General features: G+C 39.5%; 1 protein-coding gene across 1 annotated transcript; it reads right to left on the reverse strand.

Annotated features, from left to right (window-relative positions):
• Nucleotides 1–13763: 13763 nt before the first annotated feature.
• LOC139324470 (vomeronasal type-2 receptor 26-like) lies at nt 13764–22979 on the reverse strand. Its single transcript, XM_070954182.1, has 4 exons — nt 22182–22979; nt 19768–19995; nt 18102–18228; nt 13764–14665 (listed from the first exon to the last, which is right to left on the reverse strand). Exons 1-4 carry the CDS (start codon nt 22977–22979, stop codon nt 13764–13766), a joined length of 2055 nt encoding a protein of 684 aa, XP_070810283.1.
• Between the last annotated feature and the right edge of the window lie 204 nt (nt 22980–23183).

Consider the following 23183-nt stretch of genomic DNA (forward strand, 5'->3'; position numbering starts at 1 on the left):
ATAAATATAAGAACCAATTAAAATTACAAAAGCTTAACAATTACAAAAGTGGTGTTACATGTACCCTAGAGGCTTCTAGAATTGTTTGCACTGCTTCATTCTGGATCAATTGTAGTTTCCAAATACACTTCAAGGGTAGCCCTAGGTACAGTATGTTACAGTAATCAAAATTCCAAGGCAGTACAGAGTAGAAATTTCTGGCAATATTCCCTGTACCTTCCAGAAATCAGAATGTCAACGTTCCATAAAAAAACCCAACTCCAAGTAAAACTCTGAAGCAAGCATTTTTCAAAGTTCTATTTACTAGAATAGGTAAACTGGCACATCTGGGAAAACCTGGATCTGAGAGGTCCAAGTTTCCCCTCAGTAAATCAAAACCCCCAAAACCATCCCCTCACTCCTCAGTCGATCACATGCTCCAAACACCATCCATCCCATCTCGAGACAGCACTCCGACCACTCCTTCTCCAGATGCAGGATCAGCCTAACCTTGACTGACAGGAAGAATGCTATTATGTCTAAAGACAATCCCTCTACTAAATCCCCCATCCTATTTTCCCACACATGAGAAGGTGACAGCATGGAAGCTTCCGGCCTAATATGGCTTCCAAAGCTGACACAGAGGAGCATGCAGGTTCTGTCCAAAGATAGGTGATTGATATTGCTCTATGTAGTGAATCTGGATTCTGTTGGTTTATTTCACTGTAGCTTCAGTGGTATGTTAATTTACAAAGGACCTAAACTGGACAGTACAATCTTCAAAATATATACATGATTATATAGAGATCACTAAAAAAGTTAATTCAAAATTTTCAATTAGCATACAATTCACTCCCATGAATGGTGGAGAATTCCAAAGCTTCTTTAACTAGGTTAAAAACTATGTTTAACTATGTTAGTGTTACACTTAATGATGAATAAGAGATTACATGGTGTTTTTATTACTGATAATCTACTGAGAAAAGTTTCTTCAATTTATTTTGGAGAAGGTAAGTCTATGTCTATTACATTCACAACCCCCCCCCCTTTTTTTCTGAATTGGGGGTTTGCTGAACTAGAATTATTATGGAATTTGAATGTTGTCTAGACAGAAAAACAATGTTTATACTGAAAAACAGTTAATGCTTCGGTCCAAGCAATTTCAAAATGGTGAAAGTATTCCAACTTATTGGAATAAGAAAAATAACTCAGATATTTTTCCTTTTAAATTGTTTGCTATACTTTGTAGTTGGCATATGGGTCCGCGCCAGTGATGAATGACATATCCCAAAGAGTTTTCCTTCGCCAGATATTTCCAGATGTCTACCAGCAATATAAGGGGATTATACAGCTACTGCTTTATTTCCAGTGGAAATGGATTGGGGTGATGTTCATTGAGGGTGAGAATGGGGAGAGATTCATAGAAAATGAGCTGCCCAAGTTTATCCAGGAAGGTATCTGCTTTGACTTCATAGAAAAATTTCCACAACTCAAGTTTTCAACCGAAATCACCAAAATGGTTTCAGATGGAGAGAAAACTTCTAGAATCATTATGGGCGCAACTTCTAATGTGGTAGTTGTGCATGGGGAAATACAAACAATGGCGGTTATAAGAGTAATGCTTCATATGTCTGAATTTGAGGAGATCCCAATGAAAACCAAAGTATGGATTTTTGTAGCCCAGATGGATTTCACATCATTGTCTTTTCAACGAAGCTGGCCCATTGACTTCATGCATGGTGCACTCTCTTTCGCAGTCCACAGTGAGGAAGTGCTGGGATTCCACGAGTTCCTTCGGCACATGAAATTCGCATCTCAAAAAGAAGATATTTTTTTCAGAGATTTCTGGAAAGAGGCATTTCAGTGTTCTTTCTCCAGAATTCCCAAAGAAACAATGAATGAAGACATCTGCACTGGAAAAGAGAACCTGAGTCAACTTCCTGGGTCAATTTTTGAAATGAGCATGACCAGTCACAGCTATAGCATCTATAATGCTGTCCATGTAGTGGCAGAAGCTTTGCACGCTATGTTCTCATCTACAGCAAAGAAAGGAGCCAGACGAGATAAGCAGAGATAGCTTCTCAATCAACAAACCTGGCAGGTAGTTTCCTTCGATCAATAATATAGGAGGATCCTCTTGTACACAGTGTTGGTTTCTTGAGACAATTTTTTTTTTTATTTATATGCCGCCCTTCTCCGGAGACTCAGGGCGGCTTACAATGCGTTAAGCAATAGCCTTCATACTTTTGTATATTTTATACAAAGTCAGCTTATTGCCCCCACAAACTGGGTCCTCAATTTACCCACCTTAGAAAGGATGGAAGGCTGAGTCGACCTTGAGCCTGGTGAGAGTTGAACTCGCAGTAATTGCAGGCAGCTGGATGTTAAATGCTGCCTTAGGAGGCATTAGCCTCCTACGCCACTCAGGCTTTTTTTTTCAGACAATGGTGGGATATGAATTAGATTTTAATGCCTTTCATTTTATTTGTGAAATATTTATTGCTATGTAACTGATGGAAAAGACTGTGATCAACTTTGATGTGAATCTAATTGGGCTTCAGAGATGGTGTTCAGCCGGTTTGTACTGGTTCAGGCGAACTGGTAGCAGCGACTGTGGGTGGGCCCCCGCCCCCTGCCTACCCGCCCCAGTGTAATGCCATCCTATTTGGCCACGTTTTTGAGGCGGGGCGCATTCACGGAAAGCACACACATGAGCAAAGCACATGCACAGAAGGCCGGGCACATGTGGAGAAGGCACGCAAACGTGTGAAGTGAGTGTGCACATGTACAGCGAACCAGTGGTAAGAATATTGGAAACCCACCACTGTTAGGCTTCTATGTCACAATTAATTTATTGTAAAGAAATTTCTTTTACAAAGCAATAGAAAAATACTTTAAGGATTCGATGGGTATCTCTCTAGCCAGATTAGTAAATTTCATTCACTAAAATCAAGAAACATGGAATAGAAATATTCTGATATGTTCCATTATTACCAGCACTGCAAAGAATTTTGAGATTTCCTAATGTCAAGAGCAATATAATCTCCAAAAAAAAAAAAAAAAAAATCTGGAAAGTCTGCTATTCCAAATATCGGGGACAAATCCATTCACCAGACAATTTTTTTTTTTGACAAACAGAATTCAATTTGACTGTTACTGTGTTCAAATAATATGATGCTGAGAATAATTTGGTGCTCTTTCTCTCTCCCTCTAGCTTCACCACTACTTGAGAAGTGTTTCATTTAACAACAGTGTTGGCGAAATGCTTTCCTTTAATTCCAGGAGGGAACTAATAGCAGGATTTGATATTATTAATTGGATCACATTTCCAAATCAGTCCTTTCTTAGAGTCAAAGTTGGAAGAGTAGCACCACCGAATGCCCCTGACAAAGTATTCACTATTTCTGAAGATGCAATCCAATGGCCCAATGCTTTCAACCAGGTAAACTCATACTAAGATATGTCAATTGTTTTCCCGTGTTTCCCATTTTTTTCCATTCTACCATTTTAAAATTATTTTTACATGTTCTTGATTTCATTTTTGAATTACACAATCTGCCTGCAGCCTACTTAAATTTGCCCATTTCTCTGCTGAAATACTGATTTGAATGTGGGGAGGGAATCACAGCTCTGTGCAATTGGCTGAATCAAATGAATCTTTTTGGAGAACATTTAGTTTCCTTAAGGCTTTTTCTGGCAAATGTTATGTGTTCCAGAGGTGGTATTCAGCCGGTTGGGACCGATTCAAGAGAACCGGTATGGCAATCTGTGGATAGATCCACCTTGCCCACCCACCCTGGTGGAATCCTATATCCAGGAGTGAAATCTAGCAGGTTCTGACAGGTTCTGGAGAACCGGTAGCAGAAATTTTGAGCAGTTCGGAGAACCAGGAAATACCACCTCTGGCTGGCCCCAGGGTGGGGTGGGAATGGAGAGTTTGCAGTATTCTTCCCCTGCCATGCCCAACAAGCCACGCCCACCAAAGTAGTAGTAAAAAAATTTGGATTTCATCACTGCCTATATCGCTGTGTTTTTCACGCCACACGCGTGTGCGGATGGCGTGCACAAACAAATTGCTGTGTTGTTTGACGTTGCATGCATGGCGCATGTGAGCAAATTGCCATGTTTTGTGATGCTGCACGCATGCACGGATGGCACATCCTCACATTTCCAGTGCTGGGCAAATCAGTTGCTACAGTATGTAAATCCCACTTCTGATGTGTTCCCTCACCTGTGCTCATCCCCTTTTGAAATTCTTTGCATTTATTTATTTATTTATTTATTTATTTATTTATTTATTTATTTATTTATTTATTTATTTATTTATTTATTTATTTATTAGTTCAATTTATATGCCGCCCTCCTCCGAAGACTCAGGGTGGCTTACAATGCACTTATAGCAATAGCCTTCATTCTTTTGTATATACCTGCTTATTAGGGCTTTTGGCCCCCCATAAGCAGTGTTTCTACAAAATCAGCTTATTGCCCCCACAATCTGGGTCCTCAATTTACCTACCTCGGAAGGATGGAAGGTTGAGTCAACCTTATATACTGGATATAACCTGAAAATAGATAATTGTAATATCTGTTTACATTCCTATCTGTTTTAGGAATGATAAAACATTCCCCTCTTGTGTTTCTTGACAGGTGCTACCTCTTTCTATGTGTAATGAACATTGCAAGTCTGGATACAGTAGGACAAAGATTGAAGGGAAACCATTTTGCTGCCACAATTGCCGTCAATGCCCAGAGGGGAAGATATCTCATGTAAAGAGTAAGAGAAAGGAAAGTAGGAGCTTGATGGTACCCTACCTTCCCCCTACAGAGGGAGATACAAGTACAACCATCTCAACCAAAAAGTAAAAGGAAGTTATTCCCCTTGCAAATATTAACCAACCAATTTCACAGAGCTTCTGCTTGACATTGAAATTACCAGTGTATGCTCACCTTCTAATCAGGAATATGGCTGAGTGGTTTGCATCCATCAAAGACCTTGGTTTTACTGATTTCATCTCTCACATGTTGCTCCAGGAAACAGATGTCATATTCCTTCAGGAAACAGACTGCTGATGGTCCATTATTGAATGGATTTCATTCATTCATTCATTCATTCATTCATTCATTCATTCATTCATTCATTCTCAATTGAGGCAGAATCAGGAGAAAACACAGTAGAGCAAAAGGAGGCTTGGGACAACTAGTGTCCACAACCCTATGTCTCATAAGGCCACCCTCTGATTAGAGACAGGCCTCATGGAAGAGGAAGCTAGACTCAAATACTGGCACAAATGATCCTTTTTCTCCTTGGTCATATCTCTTTAATTATGAAGGATTATTCTTCAATCCACAGTGGAAAAACATCTCATCCTTGGGCTTCTCTCCATGTCTTCTCCTCAGCATGCAATACCGTATGGCCAAAGCCCTCATTAAAAAACTACTTAACAGACACAGTGTACCAATTGGATTTACTCAGGTCCCACTTTTATTGCCAGTGAGGGCAATAAAGCATGGTCTGCCTCCTGTATAACGTACTTAACTAAACTCAAAGTATCAAATCTTTGCTGTGACACAATGTCATGCCATTTCCTATGCTGTCCTGATACAAGAAGCGAGCAAGAAGAAGTGGTTGAAGAGACAATGCCCCAACAGTATTTCTTCAGTGCTTGTACAATAAAGACATTCAAAGGAGCCTCATTTCACCATTGATGCATAAATACCTATGCCTCCATGCTGCATTTAGATACTAACCCTACTACAACAAACAAAATTGCCAGGTTCTGCACAGCAGCACTTAAAATCCATCAGATGATAACCTGTGCCATAAACTAGTTTTAATGAGCATTTAGGTTGTCATACCTGAGTACTGAGTATTGTATTAAATTTAATCTGTTGTGTATTACATTTTATGTTCCCCTAAAGTTATCTTTACACGGTGGCTCAGTGGCTAAGATGCTGAGCTTGTCAATCAAAAGGTCGGCAGTTCAGTGGATTGAATCCTTAGTGCCGCGTAATGGGGTGAACTCCCGTTACTTGTCCCAGCTTCTGTCAACCTAGCAGTTCAAAAGCATGTAAAAAATGCAAGTAGAAAAATAGGACCACCTTTGGTGGGAAGGCAACAGCGTTCCGTGAACCTTTGGTGTTTACTCATGCCGGCCACATGACCATGGAGACGTCTTCGGACAATGCTGGCTCTTCGGCTTAGAAATGGAGATGAGCACCGTCCCCTAAAATCGGGAATGACTAGCATGTATATGCGAGGGGAACCTTTACCTTTATCTTAAAGTTATCTAATGGTCCAACATCTCCTTTTAAAGTCCTTTTAGACTTCGTAAAATATATTTTTCCATGCTTTTTAATTATTTTATATATGCAACTCTAATATATTAAATAGGATATTTCTTTATTTGTTTTAATAGACTTGGATGACTGTTTTCCATGTCCAGAAGATCAATATTCCAACAAAGACCAGAATCTCTGCCTACCAAAAAATATCAGCTTCCTCTCATTTGAAGAACCTTTGGGAATTACACTCACTATTCTTTCCCTTTTGTTTTGTTTTCTCACAGCTTTGGTGCTTCATCTCTTCATTAAGCACAGGGAGACTCCCATTGTCAAGGCCAATAACCAGAATCTCAGCTATGTTCTCCTCATTTCCCTCTTGCTTTTATTCCTTAGCACTTTGCTTTTCATTGGACAACCCACGAAGCTAATGTGCCTCATTAGACAAACAGCTTTTGGCATCATCTTCTCAATAGCGGTTTCTTCTATTTTGGCCAAGACCATCATTGTGGTTCTCGCTTTCATGGCCACCACACCAGGAGGTAGAATGAAAAGGTGGTCTAGGAAACACATGGCCAACTGCATTCTTCTTTTCTGTTGTTTTACTCAAGCCTTGATTTACAGTTGGTGGTTGGTAAGTGCACCCCCCTTTCCAGATGTTGACATGCATTCCTTGATGAAAGAAATTATCCTGGAGTGTAATGTAGGATCTGTCACCATGTTTTATATTGTCCTGGGTTTTCTGGGCTTCCTAGCTATCATCAGCTTCACAGTGGCCTTCTTGGCCAGGAATTTGCCTGACAGTTTCAATGAAGCCAAGTTTATCACCTTCAGCATGTTGGTCTTCTGCAGTGTCTGGGTGTCCTTTGTTCCAACTTATTTAAGCACAAAGGGAAAATACATGGTGGCTGTGGAGATTTTTTCCATCTTGGCCTCCAGTGCTGGTTTATTGCTCTGCATCTTTTCCCCTAAATGCTATATCATTGTAGTGAGGTCTGAACTGAACAGCAGGAAGCACCTAAGAAGAAAATAACATTAACTGTTATATTTGTTATTTTCAGGGGTGAAATTCAATTTTTTTTGCTACTGGGTCTGTGGGCATGGCTTGGTGGGCATGGCAGGGGAAGGATATTGCAAAATCCCCATTCCCTCCCCACTCCTGGGGGAAGGATATTGCAAAAATCTCCATTCCCACTCCACTCCTGGGGGAGGGATATTGGAAAATCCCCATTCCCTCCCCACTCCTGGGGGAAGGATATTGCAAAATTTCTATTCCCATCCCACTCTGGGGTCAGCCAGAGATGGTATTTGCCGGTTCTCCGAACTACTCAAAATTTCCGCTACCGATTCTCCAGAACCTGTCAGAACCTGCTGAATTTCACCCCTGGTTATTTTCTTAATCCAAAAGAGTGTATTAGTCTGTTAGAGCCCCAAAAGATGAACCAAGCTGCCTGCTACCAGCATAAGAAGTGATGTCACATTTTATGGGGAAAATATTTGTGGTTTTGCATTGTGACAATAAGGATGGAAAATTTTTACAATAGGTTAGAGTTTGGATTAGGATTATGGTTATTATTTTTTATTATCAGGTGATTGTAACATTCCATTTTTAAGACCTTTTTATATCAAGAAGCATAGTGAGATTGGGTAAGTACGTTATGTTAGTAAACTGTTAACTAACTATCTTCTGTTCTAAGCTAACTAACTATCTAAGCTGGCCATTTTATTGGCGTGGGATAGAAGATATTATACCAGTATGTCAGATCAACATTATTATTATTATTGTAGTAGTTATTGTTATAGTTGACATCTTATTTTATTTACTTGTATTTACTTATCAGATTAGCAAACTGGATTGTAGTTTATCTTTATCTTTCAGCAGATTATGGGTTTTCAGTTTAGGTGGATAACTATCCCAAGATGTCTTTGATCAGTACCTTTGTTATATTTATGTAGTTTTATTATATAATTATTGTTTTCAAGAAGAAGAACACTACTGTACATTTCCCAGAGTCATATCTCTGGAGTTGGATGGCTGTAATAAGTGCACTATTAAAATAAAACAAAATATCCCCAACCACTTATTTTCCTATGGACTCCAAGGTGGCAAATTCATTTCCCTTCATTGTTTCTATGCTTATGATTATGTAGCATTTTCCCATTGAAACTGAATATTATATACTGTAGTAGGAAGATAGTTTGATGAGTTGGTTAAATTGGGTATGTCTAGCTTAATGAAAAGAAGGACTGGGGTGACATTGAGGGGCTGCCACAAAGAAGAGGGGGTCTACCTATTCTCCAAAGCACCTGAAGCAGGGGTGGGTTCTACTTACCTTTACTACCAGTTTGCAATGGGAGCACATGCACGCACTTCTGCGCATGTGCAGATTGTCAATTATGACATCTGGGTGGGTGGGCGGAGCCTCCCACTGGTTTTACTACCAGTTCTATAGAACCAGACAGAACTGGGAGCAACCCACCACTGACCTGAAGGCAGAACAAGAAGCAATGGATCAGTGGTGGGATTCAAAAATTTTTACTACAAGTTCTGTGGGCGTGGCTTGGTGGGTGTGGCTTAGTGAGCGTGGAAGGGGAAGGATACTGTAAAATCTCCATTTCCACCCCACTCCAGGGGAAGGATACTGCAAAATCCCAATTTCCTCCCGATTAGCTGGGACTTGGGAGGCAGAGAATAGATGGGGGAGGGGCCAGTCAGAGGTGGTATTTACCGGTTCTCCGAACTACTCAAAATTTCCACTACCAGTTCTCCAGAATGGGTCAGAACCTGCTGAATACCACTTCTGCAAGGGATGGAAACTAATCAAGGAGAGAACCAACTTAGAACTAAAGAGAAACTTCCTGACAATTAGAACAATTAATCAGTGGAATGACTTGCTTCCAGTAGTTGTGAGTGCTCTCCAACACTGGAGGTTTTTTAGAAGAGATTGGGCAACCATTTGTCTGTAATGGTATAGGGTTTCCTGCCTGAGCAGGATGTTGGACTCCAAGATCTCTTTTATCTCTGTTATTCTGTTAAATTAATTGACTAGTTATTTGTGCCAACATTGTATAACTAATAGCACTACTCAACACTCTTCCAGCAAAATCCATATATGGAATGAAAGTCTAATTATTCTAGAATCTGGGCAATGTTATGTGAGATGATTGTCTTAGTACAAACAAATATTTGGCCAAACCATTTGTGATCAAATCTAGCATTCAATGATGTCAAAGCATTAAGTAGGATAGGTCTGCAAGGTTTATTGGTCTGGTTCCTGGGGAGAAGTGTACTTTTCTTTTTATCCATGTTTTTATGGATTGTTTTGAGCCACCTAAGGTAGCCTAAATCCTTTAAATAACAACAACAACAACAACAACAACAACAACAACAACAACAACAACAACATAACAAAACAAAATAAAAGTGCATTTTGTCAAGTCTGCCTCCAAGGAAGGACTGCATAGGCAAACAATCAGCTCCACCTAAATCACAGATGTACTATTTCAGCTACGCTATTACAGACATGAGGTCATAATGACCTCACTAACAAAAAGACATTAAATGTTTTCATGGTTGGATCTAAAAATTGATGTATAAAGCAGAAAACCAAAAAAAAAAATGTATTGATCTCTATCAAATCTCCATCACGCAGGCCACTTTTTGTTTCTCCATTCTTGAACTTCAATCTTTCTTCCCTAATTTTTACATTGGTCCACTGAATGATGGCACTAATAATTTCTTTAGAAAAATAATAATTTCCAAATCTCTAGGGGAGTAGATGAATTTCTGAGATTTCTAGCTGCTGACCGTAGTCCAGGTAATTCCACAACAATGTTGTGACTATTCTGTTCTGGATCTATTGCTTCCAAAAGATGCAGAGATGCATTTGAATTTGTTCTTGCTATATAAATTATTGCACGACATAGATTGTATCTGGTCATCAATTTCATTGGGAGCTTCATCATCACTGATATCAGAAACGGTGGCAGTGGGATGTTCCTCGTCGTCCATTAAAAAAAAAATCATAATAATCTGATTCCATTTCACTCAGATCACTCTCTGCTTCTCCATATCATTTTAGAACAGTTTCTTTGAAGTTTGGGTCACCAAATCGCACTCTTTTTGGCAGAAAACTTGGCCCCAACATTATTTTTAAAAAATATGTTAACAAAGATTTGAGCTCAAAATGACTGAAACTCAAATTCAAATGCTGCTACAGAAAACACCAAATAACTGACGCAAGCGCAATGTTGCATACACTCTTATTGGTGGGCAATTTCTCTAATTATTTAAAATTTTCCAAATTATTTCCAAATAATTTTGTTCAAAAGTCAATTTTCCCTTGGGTTTTTGTCCCTTTAAGATTATGCTTCAAAATCTTCTTTTCATCCCCCCATGCTCATTAGCCGCTGTTTTATCGCTAGGGGTCCTAAAGTTAAAAAAAAAATCCTTATTGTTGTTTCAACCATGGATTGGCTGTCACTCACCCATCTTCAAAAACCCTCTGTTCCATTCATCATTCCTGCTCAATGCTTAGTCTGGTTGCCTCAGCTTCATGACAGCTGCAATGGCTACCGTCCCCCGCCGCCGAGTCATAGACAGTTTCCTCTGACCTTCAAGAAACTTGCCTGTTCGTCTTGGTCTTCTGAGGTGCCTCTCCTTCTTCCCCATCCCTACAGGATGGTTCTGATTCGAAGACCCCTCGGCAGCGGTTCGTCAGTCCGGGATTTCGCGGAGCTCATCAGAGCCTGCTAATTCCCCAACTGTCTCACCGCGATGCTTCCAGTCAAATCAAATGTTTCAGTGTTTTGTAAGGCTTGGAACAAGCTCACATTGTTAAAAAGACTGCATGATCCACATGAGACTTTAGTGGCAATGGGCAAAAGTAGCCAAACCAAAAATTGATTTTGTTTTACCATCAACCCAAGATGCAATTACTTTGAGAAACACTTTGTGGGAATCCCTGCCCTCTTCCCTGCCTTGTGGATCCTGGACATGCAAATACAACTGACACTTGGATTGGGAGTCTGTAAATTTAATGCACCCTTTTTTATATTTAGGTTGATTTTTTAAATATAAATATAGGGCCTTGGGCTAATAACTCCAAAGTTCAACAAAGTCTTCAGTAAACTCTCAAATGTTAACTGAATTACTCAGTTATAACCAAAATAACAGAGTAACAGACTTGGAAGGGACCTTGGAGGTCTTCTAGTCCACCCCCTGCTCAAGCATCCTATACCATTTCAGACAAGTGGCTGTCCAGTCTCTTCTTAAAAGCCTCTACTGATGGAGTACCCACAACTTCTGGAGGCAAGTTTTTCCACTGGTTAATTGTTCTCACTGTTAGGAGAACAATTCTTCTCTCTAGTTCTAGGCTGCTTTGCTCCTTGATTAGTTAAACATTAGTCCATGTTTCCTGACTTGCCTTCTAATGCTTTGGAAAATAGGTTGACCTCTTCTTTGTGGCAGCCCCCAGTATCTCCCTTCAAATACTGGAGATTAGTTGGTTGCGATAGTGATGGGAATAGAAAGATTCCCACCAGGAATGGCAGGCAAACTATCAGCCCAGTGGTGTAGAGTTCTGAGCATTCCCATTTTGTGTTCTAGTGAGTGGTAAGAATTAAAATGCAAATACTAATCAGTGTGTGTTGGTTTTCTGTAAAATTCAGTGTTAAGGCTTCTGTCTTCCTTAAGGTATGCAACACAGTCCAGGAAAGCCAGACAGTTTTCCTTAACATCTTCCCTTGTTGTGAACGTAGCAATAGCAATAGCACTTAGACTTGTATACCACTTTATAGTGCTTTACAGCCCTCTCTAAGCAGTTTAACAGAGTCAGCATATTGCCCCCAACAATCTGGGTCCTCGTTTTACTGACCTCAGAAGGATGGAAGACTGAGTCAACCTTGAGCCTGGAGGGATTTGAACTACCAAATTACAGGCAGCTGATAGTCAGCAGAAGTGGCCTGCACTACAGCACTCTAACCACTGTGTCACCGAGGCTTAATGTATCTGTCCACAGACTTGATGTGTTTGGTGAAGGCTTTCACTTCCTGTGCTTTAATCTTGACCCAAGTATTAACCACATACCTATACCAGTAAGTCAGGGGTGAAACACTGCAGGTTCTGACAGGTTTTGGAGAACCAGTAGCTGAAATTTTGAGCAGTTTGGAGAACTGGCAAATACCACCTTTGGTTGGCCCCAGAGTGAGGTGGGAATGGAGATTTTGCACTATCCTTCCCCTGCCATGCCCACCAAGACATGCCATCAAGACACACCACACCCACCAAGCTACGCCCACAGAACCGGTAGTAAAAAAAATTGGATTTCACCACTGCAGTAAGTGGATGGAATTCCTGTGAAGGAGTTTAGGGCTTTGGTTTCTACCTCTCCTATGTAAAAATTAGCCATAATGGGGGACACAGGTAAACCCAAATAGTTATTGAAAACACTCAAAAGATAAACCATATATTTTACTGTAAATTCAATTTGTCAGTAATAGATAACTAATATAATTCCCATACCAGTACATTGAAAAGTAGTCTCATATAAACTGTTTCAAAATTTAAAGAATACATCACTTATGTATTTGTTGACGGAAAGGCAATATGATTATTTGTTTAATTTTATATTTTGCTTTTTTTAAAAAAAATGGAAAAAGACAAGCTAACCAATTCTAGTATTTTCCTATCCCTTGTTTATGTATTTTATTTATTTAGTTTGTCAACCATGTACAAGATAACAGGTATAAGTATAAACATGGACATGAACACAGGAAATGAGTACAAATAAATGGGGACAGTAGGACAGGGACGGTAGGCACACTGGTGTGCTTATGCATGCCCCCTATACGGACCTCTTAGGAATGGGGTGAGGTCCATGGTAGACAGTTTAAGGTTGAAGCTGTGAGGGTTTGAGGATGTAACAATGAAATCAGGTAGAGCATTCCAGGCATTGACCACTCTGTTGCTGAAGTCGTATTTTCTGCAGTCGAGTTTGGAGCAGTTTACCTTGAGCTTGTATGTATTGTTTGCCCGTGTATTATTGACTGTATTATTATTATTATTGTTATTATTGAGTGTATTATTATTGTGTGGAGGGGGGTTGAGGGCTGGGGATATATCTCAAGGAGATACAAAGAAGTGTGATGGGATAACTGGTACTAGGCTGCCCACAACACAGTAATATCATTATAGAGGACAGACTGAACATGTGTCATCTCTAGGTTCTATATAACAGCAAAATAGGCCTGTATCTTTTCTTTTATGTACAACGAGAGCGTATGCACCAAGACAAATTCCTTATGTGTCCAATCACACTTGGCCAATAAAGAATTCTATTCTGTTCTGCTCTGCTCTGCTCTGCTCTATTCTATTCTATTCTATTCTATTCTATTCTATTCTATTCTATTCTATTCTATTCTATTCTACTCTACTCTACTCTACTCTACTCTACTCTACTCTACTCTACTCTATTCTATTCTATTCTATTCTCTTCTATTCATCTTCAGCACTTCCTTCTAATTAATTGTTCTCTCTTGTTTAGCTCTGGCCTCAAGAGAATAATATACATTTTAGGGAAAAATATAAATCCCAGCAAACCAGCACTGGAAGCAAAGATGGAGAAGATCTCCACAGCAACCATGTACTTCCCTTTGGTGCTCAAATAGGTTGGAACAAAAGACAACCACACACTGCAAAACACCAACATACTGAATGTGATGAATTTGGCTTCATTGAAAGTGTCAGGTAACTTCCTGGCAAGAAAAGCCACAGAGAAGCTGATAATAGCCAGAAAGCCCAGGTAACCCAGGACAGAATAAAACATAATCACCGACCCTTCATTGCACTGCAGTATGATTTCTTCACTCACTGAATGAGTATCAGTCTCTACAAAAGGGGGAGAAGTCCACATCCATGAAATACAAATGCATGCCTGAATCAGGGAGCAGAAAAAGAGTACTGAGTTGGTCAGTCTTGTCCCCACCCATCTTCTCATCTTGGATCCAGGTTTGGTGGCTAAGAATGCCAAAACTACTGTGATAGTCTTTGCCAGCACACAAGAAACTACCACTGAGAAGATGATTCCAAAAGCAGTCTGTCGGATAAAACAGGTCACCTTCTTAGGACAGCCAAGGAACAAGAACACACTGAAGAAGCAGAGCAGGAGGGACACCAGAAGTGTGTAAGTGAGGTTTCGATTATTGGCTACAACAATTGGACTGTTGTGATGCTTTAGGAATATTCCCAGCACCAGAGCTGTAATCAAAGAAAAAAAAAGGGCAGAGAAAGAAAAACTAATCCCAAGTGGTTCTCCATAAGATAAGAAACTCACATATCTAGGCAGACAGAAATTTTTGTTTTTATTTGGATAGAATTCATTTCTGCAGTTATAACAATCTCTCATATCTGAAAAAGAAAAATACATGGCTTCAATTCCTGAATCAAATCTATGAACCAAATTGATACCACAAATAGCTTCTAGAAGCCTTTTGAAAATACCCTTTGTTCCAATCAACAATCCAAGTGGGTCATTTTATCACCCCCCCCCCAGTTTTTTATTTTTTTTAAATTATTTTTTACAAACACATCAATGTGTGAACAGTGTGACAGTGGGGCACCTGGGTGTCATACATTCTAATACAAATAAAATTAATGGCTTTAGTCATAATTATTACTTTCAATCCAACTTATATATGTCTAATATTAATACATATTTATATAAAATTAAATATTTAGATTAAGAGAATACATATAGATGATATACTAGGGATATATGTATAAGGGATATATTAAAATAAGAAAGAGAAAATGTATAAATATAAATATAGATTACTGATGCGAAATGTTAAAAAGAAGATGTAAAGATGGATCTTTGTTTAGTTGTTTGTGTGTTTTGTTATTGTTTGTTTGTTCGTATTAAAAAAGTTTAATATTTTTTTTAAAAGAGATACATATTTATATAAAATTGCAATCTATCATTATTCAATTATTCCATGTTTTCTCTTATTATTACTCTTATTTTATTATATAAAGGTGTATACACTAATATTTCCCTTTTCTCTTATTTCTATCTCTTATTCTAACTTTTAATCATGCCATCCTTTGTTAAAAAACATTTTCTTTCTATCTTACCTAACTTCTAATCATGTCACTTACCTACCAAAAGGAGAAAGGAAAAGCAAAGCAAATCAAAACAACACCAAAAACAAAAAAATAATATATCCATCATTTCTTGCCCGCTTCAATACTTCAGTTGCTATGCTTTTTTTCCTTTTGACTTGTCTCCCATATTCCTCTCTAAAATCTTTATCTCTTTCTACATCTGCTTCTTGGCTGTTCAATCCCACCTCTATCTTCCTCTACTGCCTAGTTTCCAAAATTTCTGCCCATGCTTCTATCTCCCTTTCAAAGGTACCTTCCTATATCTCCAATTCTCTTTTCAACTCTCTTAATATATATTTTCCCCTTGTTTAATTCATCAATCACTGTTATTTTCTTTGTTGTCTCCTCTTTGTTTTCTTCTTTTATTCTCTGATTCTTCATCTCAATCTTTTCCTCCATTTCTACTGTTAGCTCCTCCCTTTCCTGGGCATCTTGATCTTTGCTCATCATCCCCTGTATAGCATTTTCCATTTTTTCCATAATCTCCTTAAATCCTTTCTCCATAATGTCCTTTGTGTTTTGAAAAAATAACGCCATCTCCTTTGGTGTTTCACTTGTTTCTTCTTTATAAAGCATCTTATTTTGTTTGTTAAAAAAGTATTCCACTTTTGTTCAACAGTCCAAGAACTATTTACTCAGTCCTTAGGTTGCCTTTCAAGAGGTTAGCTGATCACAGTTCTTTATATCCCAAAGGTAAACACTCAATTCCATCTGAATAGTTCCAGGGGTTATCAGAAGTCTTTCAGGGATCTCTTTAATTAAGTAGCTTGCTTATTTTCATATTTAAATCTCCAATAATCCTGGGGTAGTTGGGAATAATCCAATAATCCAATAGATATTTTCACAGTCCTTCTCATAAGTATTTCCAGGCTTGTAGTTTTTCCTTTTGTCAACAGGTGGCACACTCAACTTAAATTTCAGTATTACCACTTGGCAATTATAATTCTAGTTATAAATCAATTATAAAAGTGGAATAAGTTTTATGGGTAAAATTACAACATTTTAAAATGCCTTCCCAGTACAGCGTCTTCCCAATTTAAGAGTCCAATTTTTTGTACATTTCAAAATTTATTATTTTTCTCTCTTGTGCCTTCCACTTAAACAACAACAACAACAAAAAATAGTTCTGAGCAAATAGTTCCAAATTATTCCTTGGGTTAAGTTAAGGCAAAAAGGAATCCTTTCCCCCCCAATTCCAGTCACTGTTCACCTACTTCGCTCCAGCACCAGTCTTAGTTGTTATTCTTTGGTTGTCCCAGCTTTGTGGCAGCCATCTTTAGGCTGCCTCTTCTTCTTGCCATGGCTGAGAGGGGACCCCCCCCCCCGGGTCAGACAGGAGAGCTGCTAGTCTTCTTGACCTCACAGGGCATCCCTCTTTGCTTCATCGCCACTACAGGGCGGCTTTGGCTCCTCTTGGAGCCCACAAATAGGGAGAATTCAGCACACAGAACATGGAGACCCATTCCGCTGCAATGTCAAGTGGAAGTCCCAAGTGGATGATGTTCAATCAACCTTTTTTTCTCTCTCAACACTTTTTTATTTCAAAAAGTGATAATTGACTCTGTTATTAATTCTGATTGCAGAACCATTCAATTATTAATATTGAAAAATCTGCTACCTGAATCTTCTTTTCATGATGATGACAACAATGATGATGATGATGATGACAATGACGATAGCCTAAGGATCTGTAGAGCTATCTTTTTTTCCCACTTTCTCTCCCCTCTATTTTTTCTTCTCTATCATTTCAAAGGAGAACATTAACCTAAATGCATGCATCATTTATCATTTCCTAAGCATCCTCTTTCTATTCTATACTTTCCTCTGAATTTTTCAGCTCTGACAAAAGCAGAAAATTACTGATTTATCATTTTCTCTATATCCTATCTTTCCTTTAACTGCTAAAGGTGATATACAGCAGTGGTCCCCAACCTTTTTATCGCCGCGGCCCGCTGAGCGCGCGCAGGGGTGGGGGCACGGCCCAGGAGCTTTTGCGCACGGCCCATTGCGCACGGCCCAGGAGCCTTTGCGCTGCAGCGTTCATGTCCCCCGGCCGCTGCGCGGCCCGGTGCCAGGTACTCCACGGCCCGGCACCGGTCCGCGGACCGGGGGTTGGGGACCACTGAGATACAGTACATCTCTCATTTTACTTCCATAACAATGGAGACCCAATGGATGGGTCTATTTGAGAGAGACTACAGTAATTTTTGACTTATAACAGTCTATTTAGTGACCTTTCAAATTTACAATGGCACTGAAAAGTGACTTATGACCATTTTTCACACTTATGACCATTACAGCATTACATTACAGTGACCCTGATGAAAATTCAGACACTTGGCAACTGACTCATATTTATGATGATTGAAGAGCCAGCGCTGTCCGAAGAGGTCTCCGTGGTCATGTGGCCAGCATGATTAAATGTCAAAGGCACAAGGAATGTTGTTACCTTCCCACCAAAGGTGGTCCCTATTTTTCTACTTGCATTTTTATGTGCTTTCAAACTGCTAGGATGGCAGAAGCTGGGACAAGTAACGGGAGCTAACCCCTTTATGCGACACTAGGGATTCGAACCGCTGAACTGCTGACCTTTTGATTGACATGCTCAGCATCTTAGCCACTGAGCCACTGTGTCCCATTTTCTGTGCAAAACAGTTCATTTATTTATCTTAATTGTTACCTTCCTTCTCTGAAATCTTTCCATCTGGACATGGAATGCAATCATAGCAACAGAATGGCTCCCCTTCCTTCACTTTCTTGCTAGTACCTGGTTGGCAATGTTCAGTACATATCGAGATTGGCTGGACCTAAATAGAAATGTAAGTTTTGTTTCCAGTAAGGAGCCAGAGCAGAAACCAGCGCCACCAAATCCACTCTAAAACTTACCCAGCTATTCCACAAACATCCCTATATTTATTAAGGGCATGCAAGAAGGCAGAATCACAGGGAAGTGCTTGGATATACCAATAACCAGCCAGATGCAGTAGGATGACTAGGGTTAATCTTTAAGAAAAACAGCAGATCCAAGTCAACAGACTTGAGTGAAATAAGTTCTTAGTAATAATACAAGCAAAGCTATTATGAAGGATACATGATGCATGTTTTGGAGAAATCCCATTGCTGTTGGACTAACTCCTGACATTTTAATATAAGTTGTCTTTGGAATTATTTATTTTTGTTCTTAGCCTTTCTGATTAAAAACTCTTAATAAGAATGACAATGCATTAAATTAAAAGTTAGAAGATAAGTCCGATGCTGCAGTTCAAGACAAATAAGCTTGTGAGGACTGGAAAGCATGCTTAAACATATAAGATAAAGGTAAAGGTTACCCTCGCACACGTGTACTAGTTGTTCCTGACTCTAAGGGGTGGAGCTCATCTCTGTTTCAAAGCCAAAGAGCCAGCGCTGTCCGAAGACACCTCCTGTGGTCATGTGGCCAGCATGACTAAACGCCAAAGGCACATGGAACGCTGTTACCTTCCCACCTAGCATTTTTTATGTGCTTTTGAACTGCTGGGGTTGGCAGAAGCTGGGACAAGTAATGGGAGCTCACCCCATTACACGGCACTAGGGATTTGAACCACTGAACTTCCAACCTTTCGATCGACAAGCTCAGCGCCTCGAGCCACTGCGTCTCTGTTAATATAAAATTGTGCCTATATTCAAAGGAACGCACCACCACATCACTGCACTTATACTGGTGAATTTTCCAACATTTTCGATCGACAAGTCAGCATCTTAGCCACTGAGCCACCACATCCCTTCGCTTATACATATAGCAACATGTAAATTCATATGTGTTTATTTTCACTAAATATGCACACCTTGAAAGATCTAAATTTGTATATAACTTTTTGAGCCTATTGTTCTTAGTAGCTTGGTTGAAAATTGGAGCAAAATACTTTGTTCTCAAAATAATTTGATGTATATTCTGCATTTACATTTCCATCAACACATTTTCAGTCAATTTAAAGACATCCCCCAGATATTATTTCAGTAGACCTTCATTTGTTATACTAGTTAGTTTATACTGTGTTTTCCAGAAAATAAGACTAGGTCTTGTATTAATGTTTGCTCCAAAAGATGCATTAGAGCTTATTTTCTGGTTAGGTTTTATTTTTGGGGTATTTATGGTACTAAATGCACCCATCTGGCTGACAATCTTAACTGGGGCTTATTTTGGGGGTAGGGCTTATATTACAAGCATCCTTTAAAAATCAGGCTAGGACTTATTTTCCGGTTGGGTCTTATTTTCAGGGAAACAGGGTAGCACTTTTTCATTCTTTTTTTTTTTCAATCAAATGTTATTAGAAATAATCATTAAACTGAAGGACAATGAAACTTACTTGGTTAAACCAGCTGTGCCATACTATGGCATCTTTACTGATGGTCAATCTTTCTCCTAGAGATGTTTCATGAGCCATTCTCCCAATTTTCTTTCTATGAAAAGATAGATTTGAAGAAGTAATCCAGTTGATAATGTCCATTCCAACTAATAACCTCCTGTTCTCATCAAAGGAGATATAGTCTCCACCACTGTTGTTAAATGAGACACGTCTGAGAAAGCGATGAAGCTGGTTTGAAAAGGAAAATTCAATTTAGCAATAGCATTAGCACTTAGACTTATATACTGCTTCACAGTGCTTTCCAGCCTTCTCTAAGCAGTTTACAGAGTCAGCATGTTGCCCCCAACAATCTGGGTCCTCATTTTACCCACCTTGGAAGGATGGAAGGCTGAGTCAACCTTGAGCCTGGTGAGATTCGAACTGCCAAACTGCTGGCAGCCGGTGATCAGCAGAAGTAGCCTGCAGTATTGCACTTAAACCATTGTGCCACCGTGGCTCATTTTAAGTGAGGATTTCCCTTCCTTTTCCCTTCTTTCCTTTTCCATGATATTATAGCTTAATGGAAGCCATACTGAGGGAACACTTTCTATCAGGCTTTTTCATTTGTGTTGCTTAATGAGGGGAAATCCTATTGAATAATTTATCATTGCTTTACAGCAGTGGTGAAATCCAAATTTTTTTACTACTGATTTTGTGGGCATGGCTTGGTGGGCATGGTGTGGCTTGGTACGCGTGGCTTGCTGGGCATGGCAGGGGAAGGATACTGCAAAATCTCCATTCCCATCCCACTCTGGGGCCAGCCAGAGGTGGTATTTGCCAGTTCTCCGAACTACTCAAAATTTCCGCTACCAGTTCTCCGAACTACTCAAAATTTCCACTACTGGTTCTCCAGAACCTCTCAGAACCTGCTGGATTTCACCCCTGCTTTACAGATATTTGCAAATGTTGACCACTCAGTTTCTCACAGATTAGAGGGAATATTTTTTTTTTAAAAAAAGAAAATCATTTATATCTTGGTCAAGTGTTAAGTTTACTTAAACAGGGTTAACATTTTTCCTGTCCACTACATTTGTAATATAAAATTAAAAGGTAAAGGTTCCCCTCGCACATATGTGCTAGTCGTTCCCGACTCTAGGGGGGGTGCTCATCTCCAATCAAAGCTGAAGAGCCAGTGCTGTCTGAAGACGCCTCCATTGTCATGTGGCTGACATAACTAAACACCAAAGGTGCACAGAACGCTGTTATCTTCCCACCAATAGGTGGTCCCTATTTTTCTACTTGCATTTTTTTATGTGCTTTCGAGCTGATAGGTTGGCAGAAGATGGGACAAATAAAGGCAGCTGAACTTCCGAACTTTCGGTTGACAGCTCAGCGTCTTAGCCACTGAGCCACCACGTCCCTACTGTGAACGTTCCCTGTGCACAGTCACTCATGCCCTCGTCACCTCTCACCTGGACTACTGCAACGCTCTCTACATGGGGCTCCCCTTGAGGGGCACCCGGAGGCTCCAACTGGTCCAGAATGCGGCCACGCGGGTAGTTACGGGAGCTGCATGGCGCTCCCATATAACACGTGAGCTGCACTGGCTCCCAGTGGTCTTCCGGGTGCACTTCAAGGTGTTGGTTATCACCTTTAGAGCGCTTTAAAGCGCTCCATGGCATAGGACCTAGATATCATCGAGACTGCCTGCTGCTACCAACAACCTCCCATCGACCTGTGCGCTCCCACAGAGAGGGCTAACTCAGGGTGCCTTCAGCCAAACAATGTAGGCTGGTGACCTCCAGGGGGAGGGCCTTCTCTGTGGGGGCACCTACCCTCTGGAACCAACTGCCCCCAGAGATAAGGAGAATCGAAGACCTCGGTGCCTTCTGCCGTGCCCTTAAAACTTTCTTTTTTCAGCAAGCCGGGCTGGCCTAACACTTTTTAAAAATGTTTTTAATTGTTTTGTCATTGCTTTTAATTATGGGGCCAAATATATATATATATATATATATATATATATATATATATATATATATATATATATATATATATATATATATATATCTTTTTAATTATATTTTAATGTTTGTAGGTTATGTTTTTACTTTGGCTGTACATCGCCCTGAGTCCTTAGGGAGAAGGGCGGTATATAAATTTGATATAAAATAAATAAATAAATAAAAATATAAAATTGTGCCTATATTCAAAGGAAGGCACCACCACATCACTGCACTTATAGTGGTGAATTTTCCAACATTTTATTTTATTTTATTCCATATCATGCTGTGCATTAAATATTCATGTTCAGCATGAACTTTCTCTAAAATTCAATGTTCATTTTCAATGTATCTGCAAATTTATGGAGAACAGATGGAGAAGCTAGGGATAACATTTCAATCAAGTTCCCGTACTGCGAATTTGAAGCTTTTTACCTGCAGGGAGAGCATCATTTTGGATTGATCCACTCTTGCTTTTTGACCGATACTTGATGCAGTCATGGCATGTAAGGCATAGGCCACGCTGTAGACAGCATTGTATATACTGTAGCTATGGCCAATCATATTCATTTCAAAAAAGGGGCCAGGAACGTTCTGCAGCTTTTCCTTGCCTGTGCACATGAGTCCTACAATTTGATCCTGAATTCTATTTGGAAATGCGCAATTAAAGACGTGTTGCCAGAAGTCCATCAAAAAGCCATTCTCTTGGTTACTTAATGGCTTCTGGCTCTGAATGAAATCTTGGAACCCATGAAGTTCTTGGGTGTGAGTTGTAAAGGACAGAGCACCATGTAGTAATGTTAAATTCCAGTTTCTTTGATAGTTCAAAACACTGAGCTCCATCTGAGTGGTCATCACCCATACTTTACCTTTTAATTGATTCATATATGATTTTTGCACTCCAAATTCAGAAATGTGGGGAAACCATAACAAAAACAAAACAGAATAAGATACTCCATAGAACACCACTATATTGGCATTGCTGGCTGTGACAACTTCGTACATTTTTGCTGCTTGATTTAATTGATTTTCATGTTCAGCGGAGTAATTTATTCTAGGGAAGATTTCTATGAAGGCAAAACAGATGCCTCGATTGGAAAATGCTGGAATAATAGCACGCACAAATCTTTCTCCTCTGTCATCATCCATAGCAAGAATCCCAATCCATGTCCATGAAAAATAGACAAGCAGAGAGAGGATTCCAACATGCTGAAGATCATCGTTAGGGGCCATTTGGTAGAACGAGAGACCTGGGGATTTATCATTTATCTCTGGAGCTGATCCATAAATGATCTGAATATAATTCATTGAAGGAAACAGATTACTAATAGCATTTTCATAGCAAATTCTGGATTGCTATACTTTCAAAAACTACTACACTTTATACATATTTACAGCAGTAGTGGGTTTCAATTTTCTTTGTTACCGGTTCGCTAT

This window comes from Pituophis catenifer, unplaced genomic scaffold (assembly GCF_029215685.1).
Source record: "Pituophis catenifer annectens isolate HBS135680 unplaced genomic scaffold, rPitCat1.0.hap2 SCAF_15, whole genome shotgun sequence".
Taxonomy (NCBI): Eukaryota; Metazoa; Chordata; class Lepidosauria; order Squamata; family Colubridae; genus Pituophis; species Pituophis catenifer.